Consider the following 20,476-nt stretch of genomic DNA (forward strand, 5'->3'; position numbering starts at 1 on the left):
GCGCGTTTAAAAGGATTTGTTGAAATTCGTAAAATTCCCCAAGTTATAGGCATTTGAGTAGGGGCAAATTCCTTTGGTAACAACCGGCCACTCGGCGTCCACGTAAAACTTTAAACGCGTTTTTGTCCAAACAGTGTTCTCAAAACGGTGGGAGCTGTATTTCCAAAAGTTATTATCCGATTCGACTGAAACTTTTTTTATTTTGTAGAATATAGTTCTGGTTAGGGGAGATACCAGAAAAAAATGCAAAAATTGAAAATTTATAATTTTCAAAGGCGTTGAAAAGTGAAAAATATAGGGAAAAAGTGATTTCAAACTTCAAGTGTTGTTTTTTTTTTTAAATGTCATTTTGTATTTTCTGGTTTCCCCCCTAGCTAGAAGTATATTCTTCAAAATAAAAAAAGTTTCAGTCGAATCGGTTAACTTTTGGAGATACATGTCCCACCGATTTGGATCAATTTTTTGACGCCTTGAATTCAACTACTGCCGTCTGCAATGATTAATTATAAAACAAAAAATATATTTCTATAATCTAAGACATCCTTAATACAATGCAAGAAGTCCCATTAAATTGTATGTAGTAGTTTTCCTAAAGATCACCTATTTTTTTGGGCTCTAGACCGGAAGGTCCCCTTAAGTAAAATAGCAATTTCTGGTCTATTAATGCTATTTTTTGATTGACCTAAATATTTAAGGTAAGTTTAATTTCTCATCTTTTTCAAATCGAGTGCATTGAGGGATACTTGATCAGTGTGTGAGGTGGGATACTTGAGCAGCTGAAAATACCCCCAAAAGAACCATAGAACGACTAATGAAACAGACAAATACGGCAAAGAAAGTGAGAAAGAAAATCTTTTTTTCATCATCATCATCATCTTAATCAGATGATATTCAAGTGAAATGTCTTATGAATGTATTTATGTTGTTTTATGTCATAGAGTTTAATTCTTCGGTTTTATTTGTTCAGTAATTCTTTCGAGTTTGTTATGTTTACTTTCTTTTTATGATATTTCATTTATTTCATGTTATTGACGAAGATAATAAATATTTTTTAGAAATCTGTTATTACTCTTAAAGTTCACTGATCAAATCTCTCCTTCAGTGGGGACTACTTGTGCATAACATCACTGCCAGAAAATGTTGAAGTTCAGTCATTAAAATTATTTTTCAGCTCTCAAATTTGTACAATTATATTGAGAATACTCTAAGAATCAAAACTTACATAATTAAATACAATCAACGCAAACCATTATCATTATTTTAATATAAAAAAGCAAAACTGCGATCAACTATCCCACCTTTCCCCTAAGCATATTTCAGATCACAATGTTAATCTTTGCCTAGAAAGGCTTTTTGACAAATTCCAGAATAGCACAATTCACATAAAAGTGAACAAAGTAATCTACATAATATCCCCAACGAAACCTAAAATCTGTACAGAATCCACCCAAGGTTAGAATCATTTATCAACGTTCATAAACAATCACATCGTGCACATAACAAATATTCTCCATATTCAAAATTAACACTTTCAACCATTACTGTAATGTTCCCAATTCAAGCAAATTTTAATATCTTATATTATATTATATTTCCGCGAAAAAAATTACATTTTGTGAGTTTAACGAAAAAACTGCTACGTCTCTTAATTCACAGAGTAACTTCAAACTTTTGACCGCTAGTGTATATACACAGCTACGTTTCCAAAATAGTTTAATTCTTTGTTTAATGCGTAATGAATTGTAGTGTGAATGGATACGGAGAATAAACGATTAGGAAGTGATTCTTTGTTTGGTTTCAGTGTCACGTTTGATGTAGCCTTGCAACGCATGCTGCATCTGAAATAGTATGTAGGGTAAAGTGTGTATATAGTTCGAAATTCGAAGCCGGCCGCGGCATTGTACCTACTGTGTACGATCCAGAATAGCGTCAAAGGTTGATATAGCGCGTCAAATCATGATCAACTTCGGACATCGGCCATCGTTTACTTACGGCCAGATGATCGTTAAATGCCGTGTACGCGATCGATGTGTATCTGTTCCCGCGATCTTTCGCCGACAGCTTGATCGAGCGTCTCAAGGGTTTGTCTCACCTTAACGAAATTTGAGGAATTATTCGAACTGCCAGGTTACTTAGGGTAAGTGAAAGAAAATTCACTCTTTTTTGTTATACTTTTTACTGGGCAATTAGAAACATTTACACAAAAATAAAGTACGTATTTAACGTTTTTTAAACTGGCAATATGCGGGGGGAAATTGTGTCTAATGAGTACTAGTAATATATACAAGATCTTATATCAATCCATTGTAATGTATGCAATGTAAATTAGTGCATTTTTTTTAATTTATTAAAAATTAATCAGAAATTTTTATTTGAATGTATTATATAATATAGATAAATGTTTATATCTAAATCAATATTTACATCGATTGAAAAAGTCGATCAAAACGATTGTTGTGTTATGAAATTCGCATTGAATTTGGCGAAGAATATGTCGATATAAATATGATGAAACGTAGTTTTGAATAGCATAACGCTATACGATCATTTATATTGTTATGTTAGTCCTGTGAACTGAAATTAAATATATACCTCATTCTTTAATTAAAAAATTTGTACAAGAAACTGAACATACATTACTTTAGAAAATATATTCAAAACGGCATAATAACAATATATCTTAGACAGTAATGGTCGCGGAAGTTAAATTACTGTAAAGTGTAGTACATCAATTTTCCAACATGTATGTGGAATTTTCATTGCTCAATGTATTTGGATATATTTCTATAACAATGAAATTTCTATGACAATCTAATTTTTTACAACTTTCTAGTATGTAATGTCTCGTAATTTTTTATAACAACGAATGAATTTGTGAGAATACTTCAGTCGATTTTTTTTATACATTGTATATCTCGAATCTGCTAAAGAACTTTGTTTTAGACTCTACTTTCAATAGATCGCGTGAAGGTTCGTAAATGTCTGTCTGATTAAATCCCAGACTCGTATCCGATATGCCACTCTCGTCTTTACGAGACTTTCTTCTTGTATTGTCGTAATATTGCTTTGAGTTCTGAGTACTTAAACACTTGTTTTAATGAGTACCACTTTGTACCAATCAGTATTACATAATCGGACAAGATACATCGAGTATTTTCCGATAATCCAGAAACTTAAGAGAAACTCTACACGGTAATTACAATTTTCTTGTGAAATCGGAACAGAATTATTGTTTAAAAACGAAAATAACAAAACATTTTGGTTGTATATCATTTTTATTTTTCATTATCAAATATCCACTGTGCAGTTACTGAATTATTCGAACGTAACGGTTATTAGTTCGTGTCTACTTTAATGTTACCTACGATTATTTGCGAGACGTTAACATTTGAACGCTATTATGATATAAAAATTGGGATATACTTCCGAATGGACCCAGTGGCCGATCGACACGAGGCTTGAGGAGATGGGTGGGGAGGGGGTGTGGACCCTAAATCTAAAATTGTAGCTTCGGAATTTATTAGTTTCCGAAATATTAATAAAAAATTATTGTTAATTTTTTTTTTTACAAATTATTTTTTTGAATTGTATATAAGTAGCCCTAACGGGGTTTCATTCTGCTCTCCCCCAATTTATCCTACGGACAGCTGGACGCGTTCCCCTTACCTTCGCGTGCCCCTCAGGCGCCTAAATGGCATGCATATTTAGCTGAAATTCAAATCCAATTTTCTCGAAAACGAAGCGCGATATTAAAAAATTGTATTCTATATTTTCGTCTTATTTTGGCCTGTAGAATCCCCCCCCCCCCCTAGAGTATTGCCTATCAATAAAGTAATAGGTATCCACCCTGTATAATAGGATGGATCGCATCTCCAAGTTTCTGGTTCAAATCTCCAAACTTACATCGCCTTACGCGCCCCCCGCACTAATCTAGCCCCAACCAATACTAATATCCAGAAGGTTATATAGAAAAGTTTTTTTTTTATTAATATCTCGTAAACTAATAAATTCCCGAAGCAACAATTTTAGATTTAGGGTCCAAAAACTCTCCCCACCCCTCCCCACAAATCTCGTGTCGATCGGCCACCGGGGTCATTCGGAAGTACAGCCAAAAATTGCTATCCCTAAATAACCTCCTCCTTTTTGAAGTCGGTTAAACAATTACCTGGTGTAATGATTTACCGGATGTCATATCTCCGATTTCAGCATCCTTCCTTTAATTACTCAATTTCTACTATGGATGTTGACATAAAGCTCTCACGAAGTAACGGCCAACCATGGGGCATGCGTCTATCTGGAGGAGTTGATTTCAGTTTTCCCTTAACCGTTGTCAGAGTAACGTATTCTTTTTCTCTTGTATACACTCTAATACAAATTCGAACTATTGAAATGTCGCATTAATTTCAAGTAAAAAATGATAAAAAGTTATAGCATTTTTAGCTTTGCGCTTATTATAAACTAAGTACATGAGAATGCTTATCGGATATCAAATTTCTTGAATATGCATTTTTTACCGTTGATATTTTCACGACGAATTTTTCATTAACACGTAACATCAAATCGGATAAGCAGTACTTTGAAACTCGTAGTAATGTCTTTTATCGTCGAAATGAACATCTTTTTAGTGGTGCAAAGTATGTTTCCATTTTGAATTAGAAATGGCATGACGGCTAGATAATCTCAAGTACACCAAAAAGTTATGATGCGAAATATTCGAGTTTGTTGCAATTTTTATCACCATACCACTCGTATTGTATCGCGTGACCCCGTTTTTCCACGGTCTGAATCCTTTGACCGGTCAGACTGAGTATCGGTCTGAAAAAAGAGGAAGTCATTAATTACTCGGATCGTAAATGAGGATATATCGCGTGGTTCTTTAAAAATGTAATCTTTTTAAAACGTCGATCAATACTCGTTCTGTTATTTGCTTTGGCCTCTTTAACCTTTCAGGCGCTCATTTTCTACTGTTCGAGAATAGAATACGATGTTTTTCAAACCGTGCTATTCAAATGTAAAACTGAAATTTCTAAATGTGCGATGGTGTCTGGAAACATAACATGCTGCAAACTGTTTGCATACTGAACATTGCGTTCTGTAAAACATAATAAAATAACTATATAGGTACGCCAAACGAATCGTAATAAAGCGATTTAAACGAATAAACAGAAAAGCCTACAATAACAATAATTTTTCCAACTTTCATTTGACTAATGCAACGAACAACAAAATCAATCAATGGCAGAAGTAATTGCCTGTAATACAATGTATGTAGTAGGGGAGACTGGGGCTAGTTGATACATTATTCTGTTTTCAATTTTTGTCATTTTTATTTGAATTAATTACTTAATAACAAATATGCCAAAATATACTTTGGTCCTTCCACTTTAATATATAGTCAGCGAAAACTTAAGAAAATACATACAAAATGAATGAAAAATGCTATTTGGATGAAGACAAAATGTATCAATTTACCCCACTGCGGGGCTAGTTGATACGTTATTCTGTTTTCATTTTTTTCATTTTTTATTTTAATTAATTACTTAATAACAAATATGCCAAAATATACTTTGGTCCTTCCAGTTTAATATATAGTCAGCGAAAACTTAAGAAAATACATACAAAATGAATGAAAAAATGTTATTTGGACGAAGACAAAATGTATCAATTTACCCCACTGCGGGGCTAATTGATACGTTATTCTGTTTTCATTTTTTTCATTTTTTATTTGAATTAATTACTTAATAAAAAATATGCCGAAATATACTTTGGTCCTTCCAGTTTAATATATAGTCAGCGAAAACTTAAGAAAATACATACAAAATGAGTGAAAAAATGTTATTTGGACGATCAATTTGGATGTATCAAAACAATTTAATTTTTCTCCATATAAACGAAAACAGTAAAAAAAACGATTGTTAACGTCAAGGTAGACAGACGTACGCTGGATCGTAGTAAATAATTATACAACAAACTTCACATATCTCGCTCAAATGGAGCTACATATATACGGTGTCGAGATAATTCGCGTGTATCAACCTGCCCCTGTATCAACTAGCCCCGGTCTCCCCTATGATCGAATTAATATATCTTTTTTTTTTGCAAGGTGGCTCTTGGAGGTTTAGCCGATCAAGCTGGTGTGCATGCAGGCGATCTGATCTTCAAAATAAACGGGGAGACCATACACCACTTGCGGCATTGCGAAGTTCACGATCGACTTGTCAAAGCCGGAAACGAATTTACGTTAACCGTTTTACGAAATCTGAAAACTAAACGAGAATGAAGCAGTTTCCTATTCATTGCACTCCTACTTTTCTTTACCATCCACGTATCTGTGCTGTACAATGTGTTGGCTTAAATCTTATTACACGAATGATAGTACTGTACAATTTTTAGAACTCTATGTAAATAAATGAATTTCCTTTATAAATGAATTCATAAAGATTATTAAACATGCAGAATAACACTTTAGAATTTACTTTCATAGGACCTATAATTCTTTTAAGAAGTTGCTTTCTCTTAGTGTACCTTATCACTGACAAAGTGGAACCCCATATTTTACTGATTATGATCATAGTTATTTATCAATATACATTGTTTTTGCGAATGTTGCAAGCTAATTTTCCGAATTCAAATTCTACGTATAGAAACGAAGTACGTACATATAAGATACAATACAAATGTTTCATCTACAATCGTTTAAAAAAAATTCAATAACGTAAAATATAAATCAAGCAAACAAATAAGAAATTAGTTAATTACCTAATAAAATAAGCAAAAAAAAACAAACTAATAAACAAATAAATTAATAATTTAAGGCTAGTAGATTTTCACTTTGAAAGTTGTTAACAACTTAACAACTCTCATTCAGATATACCTATGCAAACAGCAACATACTATAAAACAAGTATCCTGCACGATGTAAATATAAGTATAATTTAATCCAGATAAGAATATTTTTATTAATTGTTGGCCGTTCGCAGTGGATCTGGCACCTAAAGTCAAGGCCCATCGTGACAAACTGGCATCATCGTGTTGCTGTTACGTCTCACTAATTGACCTACATTGCAGAGTATAATTTGTCAACTATTGATCCGTCCTTTTTTATGATCGTGCCATCTCTGGCAATGAATCATCGGCCTCTTGGACAGCATTCTAAAATGCAGTTATACATTTTACATACGTATGTATATGTTACTGTGAAAGGATATTGTTCCGAATGGCCCCAGTAGGCGATTGACACGAGGTTTAAGGGGAGGGGTGGGGAGAGGGTGTGGATGCTAAATATAAAATGTAGCTTCGGGTATTTATTAGTTCCACTTAGAGCCGTTCAAACGTATATACAGGGTGTTTATAAATTAGTGGGACAATTTTTCAGGATGGGTTTTACTTATCAAGATAATAAGACAAGTTGGTATACGAAAATGTCCGATAAGGCTTACAATTAGTTTTGCAGTTATAAGCATTTTTATATTTCACGAAATGCGGGTTCGGAACGGCTATTAAAGTGGCATTTAACGAAACCCAGTTGTGTTTCTGCGGATGGATATTAGGGGTCCCACAGCACAAGGCGCCTTAAAAGCGCCCATTTTAGGCCTGTTTTAAGTCTGAGCGTCTGAGCGTCCCGATTTCTAGCAAAGGCGCCTTTTGGAGGACTTTCGATGGTCTTTTTGGGCGTCGTGTTGTAAGGAGTTCTGTCTTTCCCTCCCGAAAGCGAAGAGTGGAGGGTTAGCCACAGAGCTGCCCCACGCACCCTCTCGACGACCAAGCACTTGTGCGCACGTACCGGCAAGTGCAATTCTTTATAACCTCAATATACAGTATTATTTTATTCCCCAACAACGAGTGATTATTATCCCTCCCCAGTCTTCGGTGTGCATCACCTGCAGGAGTAGGGCCAGCTAGAATTATCTACGTGCCGGGTAACCCCTACATTGGTAACCCCGACGTGATATTGCGTCAGACTGTGGGAGGCAGAATTTCAACGCTGGCCCTCGTCCCTGGGCTCATCAATAGACGAGCTGTTCCAAGGGTACCGTCAGCCAGCTGGGCGTGGGACACAAATATATGTGTCGAACTGAGAGCCTCCTTGTTTTTCAAAGTCTGTTAATAAAAGAATCTGTACACAAATTTTAAATAAATAAATATAGTAAATGGCAATTAATTTTTATTTATAAATATGCCCTAATGGCGATTTTTAAAGAGATGCATTTTACATAATTTATCGATAATTAAGACATCTGTCAGTCCTAATCCAGGCCTGTTTAAGGCACCTTTAAGGCGCCTGTCAGTCCCAATTCAGGCCTGTTTTAGGCACATTTAAGGCGCCTCATTTTGTAACATTAGGCGCTTAGGAGGCGTATATTGGGTGCTCGTGAGACACTCAAGGCGCCTTTAAGGCGCCTCCAGCGCCTGGGACCAGGCGCCTGTGTGCTGCGTGGGGTAGCTGTTTGGGAATGCATTAGTTCCCAAAGCCACCACCCTCTCTCTCTCTCTCACAGCAGCACCTCCTGGAGAGCGGAAGTCGCGGCAATCGATGAGCCAATTAGCGCGTCGCGTCGATTGGCTTCTAGATGGTTCGAGAAGACGCTGAAACGGAAACGACATCCATCTTATATTCACTCTTGTACGCACTGTGTAGTATAACGAATGTGCCGCGTCTCGATGCCGTGTTTTCTCACATTGTGAACTCTTATTTTGCATCGTGCTTGTGTTTGTATTGTATTGTATTTTTGTTTTCCTGTGTGTTCCTAACACACAGGATGGCGTTTCAAGCATTTCGCTTATATTGCCCAACGAACGATAGTCCATTTTTTTCCTTTTTCCCTCCTCTCTCCTTCGGGTCCCAGCAGCAGCGACGCACCGGGAGACGAAGTGGTCGGTCACCCATCTTTCCCCAGTACGCCGCCCCGTGATGATTAACTTCGGTGATCTTACGGGAACCGGTGTTTCTATCACGGCCATGGCCGCTGGTACGTGCTTGTGTTCATGTAACAGAATCAAAACGTTCTTGTGCTCACGCTCAAGCACTCAACTGCTCACCACAGTTTCAATTGCTCATCGCCACGAGTGACGCGCACGTGGTGGTGCACGTGCATTGACTCACTTGTTCGCGTATTTATATAATCGCGAGGCACACGAACTCTGTATTTTCTCAAACGCTCAGTGCTCATTGTATGTATATTTTAATAAATCGACTAATCTCATTTACGTCCTGTGTCACGTGTACCTTCTCACCGTCGACCTAACCTCATCTGCATCCACCGCGAGATTTTCGAACAATAGTCCTTATTTTCAACCTGCGATTTATTTTGCTCTCACCCCTTAAGGAGTGGGGGGGGGGGCTGGTGTAGCGGGGCAAAGAAATCGAATTTTTTTTTGCATAAATCAATAGTTGAAGATCACGATAATATGTTTCCAAAGCCGCAAAACGAAATTCGAAAAATTAAAGCGGAGATATCCGGTTTCGCTACGGAGCACCAGGTTACCAGAAAACTTGAAATGTGTTTTTCTCGAAACGACAGTTTTATAATTTGCGGGCAATGTAACTCCAAAAATATTCAACCAATCGACATGACCTTGTGCACGGATATTTGTGAACATTTTCTTCACAGAGCTTAGTTATTAGTATAATGATATTGTTTAAATAAATACCTTTTTTTACACATTTAAGGCAAAATTTCGTTGGAAAAAGTGAACTTTTTTCAAGAGGCCGCCATTTGTTCAATTTTACATCTTTAAAGTTATGAATTTATACGATTTGTGCGTGCACTCATAAACTAGACAAAAATTGTTCGATTTATGGTTTCAGATGAATACAGTAGACGCCACGTTGCCCGCAGTGGAACAATTGCGTCGCCAACGGACTGGGCATAAGCCAGTATAACTCTGTTATTTGCTGCTCTTTATTAATACAATTTTTTATCTACCTTAATCTGATAATACAATATCCTGAAAGTTTCAGAAAGATCGAATAATACTTTCTTTAAAAAAAATTCCAAAAAAGTGCCTCGATTTTCAGATAGTTACACCAGGCTCCCCCTTAATATGGTTCCATTTCATAAAAAATAGTCCCTGAAAAAGATTATTGCAATCGGACAACAGGAAAGGCTGCCGACTAGGCCTTAATGTTTAGAATTCATTAGTGGTTTGAATTTGAAAAATTTCTCAAAAATGGTAAGCTTTACCGAAATTGTGTTCAAATAATATTAAAAGAGCATTCAATTTTCTACAATTACTGTTTGTATAGGATTTTCGTGCTTCCAACCATTTTTTAGTTAATAACGTTTAAATATAGACAGGTCCGCACTTCGCACGTCCCATCTGTACGGCGTGACGATTTTCTATATCTGCGTAATGCGGACCTCTCTATATTCAAACACTATTACCTAAAAAATGGTTGGAAGCACAAGAAAAAAATGCATAGAGATGCCATTGGCTAGAATTATTTCCACTCATAGGTACTGTTTCGTCTGTGGGATTACGAAAAATATCGTGAATGTACCGGCTGAAACCAGCAAGCAGGTATTTATCATGCGAAGGTTATATGTTCCTAAAGGAAATCGGGGCTATCCTGGTCATTTATTAAAGAACCGTTTGTTTCAGGAAAATGTTTTGAATTTAAGAATACATTCAAATATCAGTATAATTGATCCCCATAAAAACTTCAAAAAAGTAAAAAAAAAAAATACGCCAAGTACATAAAAAAGTCGAGGACGGAAAAGAGTATTATCAATATAAAAAAAGATGTGAAATCAAAATAAGCTGCAAGTACATAAAGGTGCTTTCCAACTGCGCTTAAGATGACACAACTACATGTACACAGCTGAAATGCTGTGTTCACACATTCCATTACTCATATCGCGGACATTTTAATAATGTGAATATAAAATGTAACATCTAGAAATTTGCCTAGATGTCCGCGGCCTGGAAGTCAAATATTTGGCGTGGCCAGGAAAAGTCAAGGTATCGATGAATAAAAATTATTTAAAAACGCAAAATAATGAAAGTGTACTCATATTGTCAGAGAAACTAATTACGCCTTTTTCGTATTTTATTTAAATTTGAAATATATTTTTTTACAAATCGTAAAAATATCAGTTTTAGTTTTATTATGAATCGTCTCCAACTTTAAGTCCCTTACTTTTCCGTACCTATACCTCTCACAACATCATTAACGCGGATTATTGTTTCACTTTGGATTAGCCATTTTGTTTTTAGTAATCCAGACTTCAGATTTGTAATCATCGCCCTCAAAAACCCCGGGATACCAAGTTTTATATAAATTGAAGGTTTCACATTGATGCATATTTTTTGGTCAGCAATCAGCTGGTATGGTGTACAGATGTGTCAGATCAGCTTGCTCGTGTTGTTACTGTGTGTCTCTTTTCTTGGATTTAATGGATTTGGCTTAATTGGATTTGCGTATTATTACGTCGCTGGGCAAGAAATTGTGCAAAGGGTGTAAGGCCGTAGTGGTGAACCCTCTGTCCTGTCCAAGCTGTGGTGTTCTCTCGCACCCTGGCTGCCTTGGCCGCACTGGACACCCGTGGAAGGCCGGCATGTTATTGGACTGTAAAGAAGGCACAGGTGCTCGATTTCCCTGGTCCGGGCCGTCAAGTGCTGGGGACTCTCAGGAAGGGGGGCCCGATCCCAATGGTATCACCCCCACAAACAATGCATTGCTGAGCTCGACGCAGTAAGGAGTTGGTCATGTTTCGCGACCAGCTCAGGAGTGAATACAGGGAAGAGCTCGCCAACTGCCCATGCGAGATGCTGCGGGAAGTCAAGGCAGAAGCAACAACAAGCTCGGCTCTTCGATCGGTGCATTGTCTGGACGAGTGGACGCTATGGAGGCCAGAATCAACGACTTGGGGGCAGGGATTATGCGGGGGACTCATATGTAATTGAGAAGGCTGTAGCTGAAGTCCATGATAGGAAGAGTAGGGAGAATAACCTGATGATTTTTAAATTGGAAGAAGCCTCTGGTGCAACGGATCCCGGTACGTCAACCGTCAACGTCGACCGTGTCAAGGTGGCGGCGATTCTAAACCAGGTGTCTCCTAACTATTATGACAACATAACAGTCAGGAGGATCGGCAAAAGGAGCCAGGGTAAAGTCCGGCCCATAAAAGTGACATTACCGTTGGACATATCGGCTCGATCGATCATTCGCCAGAAAAACACATACAAGGGCGCCGAAAAAATCGCTATGGACTACACGGAGCAATAGAGGAAACACCTCCGGGGACTATAGGAACGACTTCGCCTCTCGGAAGACCCTACCTTGGCCATCAGGTATAGGAACGGCACACCGATGATTGCTCGGAGAGGATCTGTAACTGTCTCAAAAAACCGCGAGTAGCCCCTCTGGTTTATTACCAAAATGTAAGAGGGTTGCGTATAAAACTGCAGCAACTAAGCAACTCTGTCTTGATGCATCATATAGATTACGACGTATTAATATTTGTAGAAACATGGCTTACAGATGATATTGCTTCCACAGAATTCAGGCTACATAACTATAGTATATTCCGAAAAGATAGGTGCGCTGCAACTAGTAGGTTCTCCCGAGGAGGCGGTGTCCTTATCGCTGTTAAGAGAGGCTGGAGTGCGACTGAGCTCCTTCCTTCCGTCGATAATATTGAGCAGGTCTTTGTGAATGTTACCATAGGTGATTCGGTTTATGTCTTTGGCGCTGTTTACTTTCCGCCCGGATTACCGACCTCGTCCTACGTCGGGCATTGAATAGTATTGACGAGTTACTAGCCCAGGCGGTTGATCTAAATTTCTGCGGTTTAGGAGAGTTTAACCTGCCTTGCGTCACTTGGCATTGTGACTCCTCCTCGGCGCTGATCCCAATCTTGCAGACGCGTTGTGCGGATAACACCCTGTCGACTTCTGCGTTGGCGGAGTGTTTTAACTTCCATAATGTTTAGCAATATAATCACGTGCGTAATTGCGACGGTAAAATAATAGTGTTCGGGAAGTCTACATCGCAGTGCCATTTCTCGGGTGGGACCGCGATTTTCTGCGATGATTCGTGTTACGGCCTGCCTGCTCATGTGAAGCGCCGATCACCGCTCCCCCCCCCCCCCCCATTGACCGGCTATCGATGGAAGGGTGCAGCAAATAGACATTTTTTCCCCCAACGTAGAGAAATAATAATTTTTTAATCAACGATCTAGCGAACCAATATGTAGCAAACATACAACCGGGTAATCTGAGTTTCCCGTGACAGCCGCGCGAGATGATACCATTTTCACGGCGCAAATAACGCACGAGCAAAATATAATACTTTTTGAAATGTCGAATCTTAGAATTATGCGGTGAGGAGAGAAGGAGGAAAACGGGCAAATAAATAGATTGTAATATATGTTTAAGAAATTTAGTTTAAAATTAAAAGAATGCTTCTTCGACAATGTCAATATGGAAACGATTCATGGTAACACGCTCGCAAAAGGGGCCGTGCAAGGTATGAGACAATACAGATAATCGTGTGAAAAAAGTATTGACAATATATTATATAGGAAACATATTATGTAGAAAAAAACATTGAGATGTATATACTATTCCGGCGTCTGGTATGCATCACGAACGATCAATCTCAATCGTTCGTAGCAGTCGCTTTCGGTAATGATTTTCTCGTAGTCCGCGGTCGTTGTAGTAGCGGTACGTATAATGCTGACAAAGGAGACGTACTTACTGGTGACGGAGTACAAAATTTCTGAAAAAAACGCGAGAACATGTAGTCAATACAACGAGCATATTTAAATATTTGAATTATCGTAGCTTCAGACGTGTATATGACTGAACTATTATCCGAAATTTTAGAAATTCGTTCACTGTGTATTCGTGTGAAATCTATACGCAAATGATCGATCACGATAGGGTCTTGGTACGCTAATGGGGCATAGAAGCGGAAACGTCGAAGCATCTGTGATTCTTGCTGCAGTTCGCGCTACGAAAATGGTGTTCGCCATATGTATCATTCGGGAAAGACTGATATCAGAGAGTTGACGTTGGGGGAGTTGGTTAGATGGTTGACTCGTAACGCTGAGGTCTTGGGTTCGAGCCCCGTCGCCCGAGATATTTCTGTTTTTCATTTATATTAACATCTTAAATTAAAATTTTCCTCCTTACCGACTTCGCCCCTGCGGTTCCTCCTCGATGCACTTTCGGTATCGGTTCGATATCGATTCGGTATCGATTGATTCGATATCGATTCGGTATCGATTGATTCGATATCAGGTCTCTCGCTATACCCACCTCCACTCCGCCATCACTAACGACGTCATCCGCCGCCACCGCCCGCAAAACAAATTTTGAAGAATTTCAAACTCAAATTTGGATTTCCCCTTCCCTCAAAACTCAAAAGCGGTCTAGAACCAGCTCAGTTATACTACTCCCGGTTGTGCACGTAACCAATTATGCGGTGTCTGGCCCACCACTAATAATAAAAACGACAAAGAAATAGACATTAAAATTTTGTTTGCATACAAGGAAGTGAGAGAGATAATAAAAGAAAAGGTAATTGTACTTACAGCTTTCAACGCATCCGGATACATTGTGATCGATGTGGGCCGATATATATATAGAAAAGAAATTAGGAAGGAATATCAACCTTCCATATTACAGGTGCATCGGGCTGCAGTGCCTAAATCCTCAGGCGGCGCCCGCCAGCGAAACATAACCATACATAATGGAACCCACAAAACATAACGCAGGGATTCACTTTATCCACGCACTAAGTGGAAGATCGTGACGCGATTAGACACGGAACTACTGACACGAAGATACGAACAACTAAAGTAGTATAGCAAGGCGGGTTCCAACCCAGGTCCTCTGAGGGGAGCGCGGGGGCGGGGGGGGGGATAAGGGCGCGCGGGGGAGCGCGGCGGAGAGAAACATGGCCATGGGGCCTGCGGGGAGAGGAAGACCGGGTGCGCGCGCACGAGCCGCGGAGTGGGGGAAGCCGTAATCGTGGAGGGGATCAGTCCGGGCCGAACCGCCGCGGAGGCCTCTCCAGACCTGGCCCACCGTCGGAAATTTTTCAGAGGGAGGCATTGACCCCCGAAAAAAAATCTCTTTCAGAACTTGGCCCACCCGAAAATTTTTTCAGACCTAACCCAGGGTGGGGACTGTCCTAGAAATTTTTTTCCAAACCAATATGCATCAGAAATTGTTTCGGACGATGTCGGGAAAGATCGGCGTTTTTCGACACCGCGTCTTCGAAGGAAAGAGACGGAGCATTACTTTAAAGTTAAAATTCTAGAAGGGAAAGAGACACCACTACACAGGGGATAGAATCGCATGCATTCTAAAGCTAACTGTATTTCAAAGCGTTCCGATTTAACGTCGTTGCGTATCGCGCGATCTCGCGTAATTCGACTCCTCTGGAACGGCCGTGCAGGGTGATGTCACTTGGCAGCGCGAAGAATGAAATGAACACAGAAACGCGGAATCTTAAAATTAGATGGCGTGGAGGATGATGGGTGAATGAAATGGAGAAATAATATAGGTTTAAGATATATATTGTTACAATATAAAAATATAAAAGAAAAAAGAAATAAATATAAATATAAATATTAATATAAATATAAATATAAATATAAATATAAATATAAATATAAATATAAATATAAATATAAATATAAATATAAATATAAATATAAATATAAATATAAATATAAATATAAATATAAATATAAATATAAATATAAATATAAATATAAATATAAATATAAATATAAATATAAATATAAATATAAATATAAATATAAATATAAATATAAATATAAACATAAATATAAAATAGAAAATAGAAAATAAAAATGAATATAAAATATAAAATATAAAATATAAATGAATATAAAATAAAAAAGAATATAAATATAAAATATAAATATAAATATAAATATAAAAAATACAAAATAAAAACGAATATAAATATAAAAGTAGCGACGGTGGCGATGGGGACCGCGGCCGTCTTAGCCGCAGTGGCCCCACTCGCCGATAGGGCAGCCAAGGCTGCCGCAGCCGAGCCGCCATCGCGGGGCCCGCCACATTCTCCTCCACCAGCCGCGCCTGCATCATGACATATATGTTCTAGAACACACAAAACATCGATAAAATATTTATACAAAACATATTAAATATCAAACGCACAAAAAAAATGCAAAGTATTACATGCTTGCAACAGCGGTGAAGGTGGCGCAGGCGGCGATGGCTGCGGCGAGCCCCAGACGGGGGTGACGAGGGTGGCGAGTTCTGGAACATAGAAACCCCCGATATAATATTTATACAAACGTCTGATTTTAATCTCACTCGGTATCAATGGTTAAACGCGATAAATGTCAAAAAAATTGTTAAGTACATACCTCAGGGTCACACTCCGGAGCAATCCGCGTTATTCCCATTTTTTTTGTTTATAAAAATGATGCACACAAAAATTAAACTATTGCAGCCCGATGTCACAAGTTGAATGCAACTGGTCTCGATGCATCTCCTGGCTCTTGCATGTCAAAACCCCCTCCAATGATGAAATCGAGAAATGCATAGCTTTGCAAAGTTGGATGCCTTTGTTCTTCGCCATCTTCATCACAGGCCACCTGCATTTTCGCTGACCATCCTCCTCCATGTACTTATCTTCTTCTTCTTCACTGACTGTCCTCTCCTTATTTACACGCATTTTCTTTCCCTTCTTCTTTGGGCACATCATTCGACTAGACCATACCACTCTGATCACGTATTGAACATGTATCGAACCACTTTGAACACCTATCATACCACTCTGAACATCTATCGAACGGGTATCGAACATGTATCGAACCACTTTGAACGTGTATTGAACGTCTATCGTACCACTTTGAACATCTATCGAACGGGTATCGAACGCCTATCATACCACTTTGAACATCTATCGTACCACTCTGAACATCTATCGAACGTCTATCAGACCACTTGAACATCTATCGAACGGGTATCGAACGTGTATCGAACCACTTTGAACGTGTATTGAACGTCTATCGTACCACTTTGAACATCTATCGAACGGGTATCGAACGCCTATCATACCACTTTTAACGCCTAACGTACCACTCTGAACGTCTATCAAACGTTTATCATACATGTATGGTACCGCGTTGATCATGAATCGTACTACTTGTACATAATAATTACAACTATCGTCTTAATCTAGCGTACATGCAGAAGGTTGGAGGTTGAGGAGGGTGAAGAAAAAGCAGTTATGCATTAAAAATTGATTACATTTTATTTGTGTATTTCCTCTGGCGTTTAGACCACCAGTTGAATATTTTAAATACATTTTGCATGGCACAGTGCTTTGCGTGTCTGCCACATCGCAGACTATTAACTACGTTTAGCTTATTTAGGGATTTGATATCCTCGTAGTCAATGTCTAGCGTCTCGATGATCACGTCCGCTCTCGTATTTTCATCGAGGAAATCCACGAGCCAATCGCGTATGTGCAGCCCTTTAACATATACGACATGGGGTGTGTCATCTTCCTCGTCGATCGCATCGGCTACAGCTTTCACAATTAGCTGTTTAGCCATACTGTACGGAACGTCTCCATCTTCCCAACGTAGTCCATGATGTTTTGCCACCAACCACCGGATGCTCGATTTGTCGGATTTTGTAAGAAGATATTGTGGCATCGAACTTCCAAAAATATAGTGCGAGAGAATTGTTCCCTTCCGTAGGATAGCCACTTCCTTCGCGACAAATCTTCCATCGATGATGAACCCTTGCAGGTCAACGAATGTTGGTACGGCCATTATCGATACAATTTAGAGGTCCGTTCGCTTCCAAGACAGACTGGAGAATGCGGTCTGTCTCGTAAAGCATCTCGATTTTCACGATGAAATTTTGTACGAATTTGGTACAGGAGAGGGCGGGCAAGTAGCGCAGTAATTTAATTGATTTTGCGCACCACATTTGCCAGCGGATTGTTTTCAACTACTCGATCGTGCAGAATCAGACAGTAGGCCGTAGTATTTGCAGGTACGTTTTCTTTACAATCAAATTCTATGCGCACGTCCACGGTGCTATTCTTGATCGACTCATTTTGTTGCGAGCAATCAATCACCACGAGGGGGCCAAATTGCAAAAATTGGGCCACGGTGAATAATGCCTCGTTGCAACTATGTCCGTAATACGATTTACGAAAATGCGTATACATGTTAAATAAGATGGCGTGCCTATTCTTGTCAAAGTCCAAGTTCATGTCATCGTACGGGTAAAATTCCGAGTTGAGAAAAAGTTTTACATTGGTCAATTTGCAGTGGTCAAATCGAGTAACATCTTCAGTCATCACATTCTTTCGAGCAGTCTGTAGAGCAAAGATAATGTATCGCGGCTTCTCTAACTCTGCAGCTGCCTTCACGGCCCACGAATGCTTGGTCGTGCTCTGTAAGAGAGGATACTCGTACAGATCCCACGAGCGAAAACTAATGCTCAGGTTTTGTCCACTTTCCAAAGCATGTAGCAACGACAGCTTATTAACGTCGTTCAGCGTCACGTGAGGTATCCGCCATTGCACTTTAAGTAATTCAATTTCTGGTTCCAACGTCGGCGATCCTATTAGAGAATTATTATCGTTGCGCGATCGTATTAAAATCAATTCGTGACGCGCATTAATAACCACGCGTTTGTAGTCCTCGCAAAATCCTAACAAATATTTGAGCGGGATGCAAAAATTGAAATGATTTTTCACTATCAGCTCATCGTGCCGTTTCAAGCCCAATCCCGCATTCTCCATATTTTTGTCTTCATCAGATGTCATCGATACATAGTTTTTAAGCGTGCTAGTTATTCCAACGTTTCTGTTGCGATCAATCTCCACACCATTCAGTTCGTATCGAATCTCATCAAATATGAATGCCATGCAATTATTTCCCAACATCACCGTTGATACATCATTCGGCTTATTTATCGACAATTTCCCCTCCAGGTAGAGGAAACTTTCACACGGTAATGTGTATAAATCCTGTTGCTGTATAGGTATTCTTATCTCATCGCTGTATCCAAACGTCGGCTTCGCGCCAATGCTTAGAATGTCGGTCATTTTTCAACTTAATTGCGTACAATGAATCCCAGCGATTTCAAAAATGCAATGTTCGCAGCACTGAGCCTCTTCTTTTTAGCGTAATCAGAGCTGTTGCAGTTGTTGTTCTTGTTGTTGTTGTTGTTGTTGTTGCAAACAATTTCGTTTGGAAGAAACGTGTTTCTGGAGTCGTTCAACACAAGCATCTCATTCGGCCGCACCACATGTATTATCATCGGCGTCGTCGTACGTGCAGTCTGATGGTAATCTCTTCACCTCGAAAATCAAGCAACCGTCCGTCTTGATCCACAACGCGTATCGTTAGATCCGAAATGACCTGTGTGGTAATTGGAAGGTAAATAATCTGCGCGGGCGTTTCCGATATCTTATATCCCGGCTGTACTCTGGGAGAAAATTCATGTATCGTATGTACGCGCTTCCCATTGCTGTACGCGCCAGCGGTCACGCTACATTCTATGCACATAATGTTCACATTCATGATATTAATCGAATCGTCCGATTCTTGTCACTGTCCCGGTTCTAATACGCGATTCGTCGAGAATCCCAGTAACGATCCAATGTTATTGGGCTTCGTAAAGTCTATAATGAACGAGCAGTACAGCTCACTTTTCATGGTGTTGTTGTTGGGGCGCAACACTATAGGATACTCATCGTTGTCGCCGCCATCGTTGGCATTGGTGCCATCGAGATTTTGAGGATACCGCTCGAGTAATCGCTGTTTCAAATACTTGGCAATGGCGTCTAATTCGTATGAACCGTGGGGAATCGTAATGTATTCATGGCTGGTGTCGACGCTGCTGTTGGTCTCATAGTTTGTGGTGAAGTAGAATTTATCGTTGCTCGAGTCGATGTTGGGTATTGTATGGTAAGTTTCAAGGGTTGTTAGGCCAAGCTCGTAATCATCGTCCTCAAATCTATGGGTGGAAAGTAGCTCACCGCGAGGGTGCTACTCTTGCCGGTTAGAGTGAATGTTAACGACATATTCCAAGCTGTACGACTGGACTCGTACTGAATCAAAGTGGTGAGAAGTCAATCCTTAAATTTGCGGCCAATCGTTTGTAGAAAGCGTAGACATAGTTGACCACAATTGCTCTGATTGTACTCCTGATAAGGCGCGTGATTGTATTCGATTTTCACGACATCTTTATCCAGATATTGTACCAATTCCTTAGGCGGTCGAAGATTGCCAAAGCTGTCGAAGTATACAGCTCGACGCCCCCTCTTCGCATACGCCACCCAATGAGCCCCCGGTCCCTCGACATTGTCCAAATTCACGATACCGCTCTCGTTTCGACGTACTCATCCAACAGGTAGTGCATTGCGCATAAAAACACCTCTAAAAAATGGAATACACATACGTTTTGCCAACTCCCTCAATTGCGCATCTCTAGT

General features: G+C 39.2%; 1 protein-coding gene and 1 long non-coding RNA gene across 3 annotated transcripts; one reads left to right on the plus strand and one right to left on the minus strand.

Annotated features, from left to right (window-relative positions):
- The first annotated feature begins 1,751 nt into the window (after positions 1-1,751).
- Positions 1,752-6,431, plus strand: LOC143366372 (PDZ and LIM domain protein 7). Its single transcript, XM_076807432.1, has 4 exons — positions 1,752-1,779; positions 2,109-2,137; positions 4,207-4,335; positions 6,104-6,431. Exons 1-4 carry the CDS (start codon positions 1,752-1,754, stop codon positions 6,278-6,280), a joined length of 363 nt encoding a protein of 120 aa, XP_076663547.1. The 3' UTR covers positions 6,281-6,431.
- A 7,004-nt stretch (positions 6,432-13,435) lies between these two features.
- On the minus strand, positions 13,436-14,752 carry LOC143366238 (uncharacterized). 2 transcript variants are annotated; one of them, XR_013084703.1, is made up of 3 exons: positions 14,541-14,752; positions 14,266-14,446; positions 13,436-13,723 (listed from the first exon to the last, which is right to left on the minus strand). It is a non-coding gene; the product is annotated as an uncharacterized LOC143366238 (long non-coding RNA). The 2 variants fall into 2 exon arrangements; XR_013084702.1 differs by having other exon boundaries at positions 14,140-14,446.
- Positions 14,753-20,476: the final 5,724 nt, after the last annotated feature.

This window comes from Andrena cerasifolii, chromosome 2 (assembly GCF_050908995.1).
Source record: "Andrena cerasifolii isolate SP2316 chromosome 2, iyAndCera1_principal, whole genome shotgun sequence".
Classification (NCBI taxonomy): domain Eukaryota; kingdom Metazoa; phylum Arthropoda; class Insecta; order Hymenoptera; family Andrenidae; genus Andrena; species Andrena cerasifolii.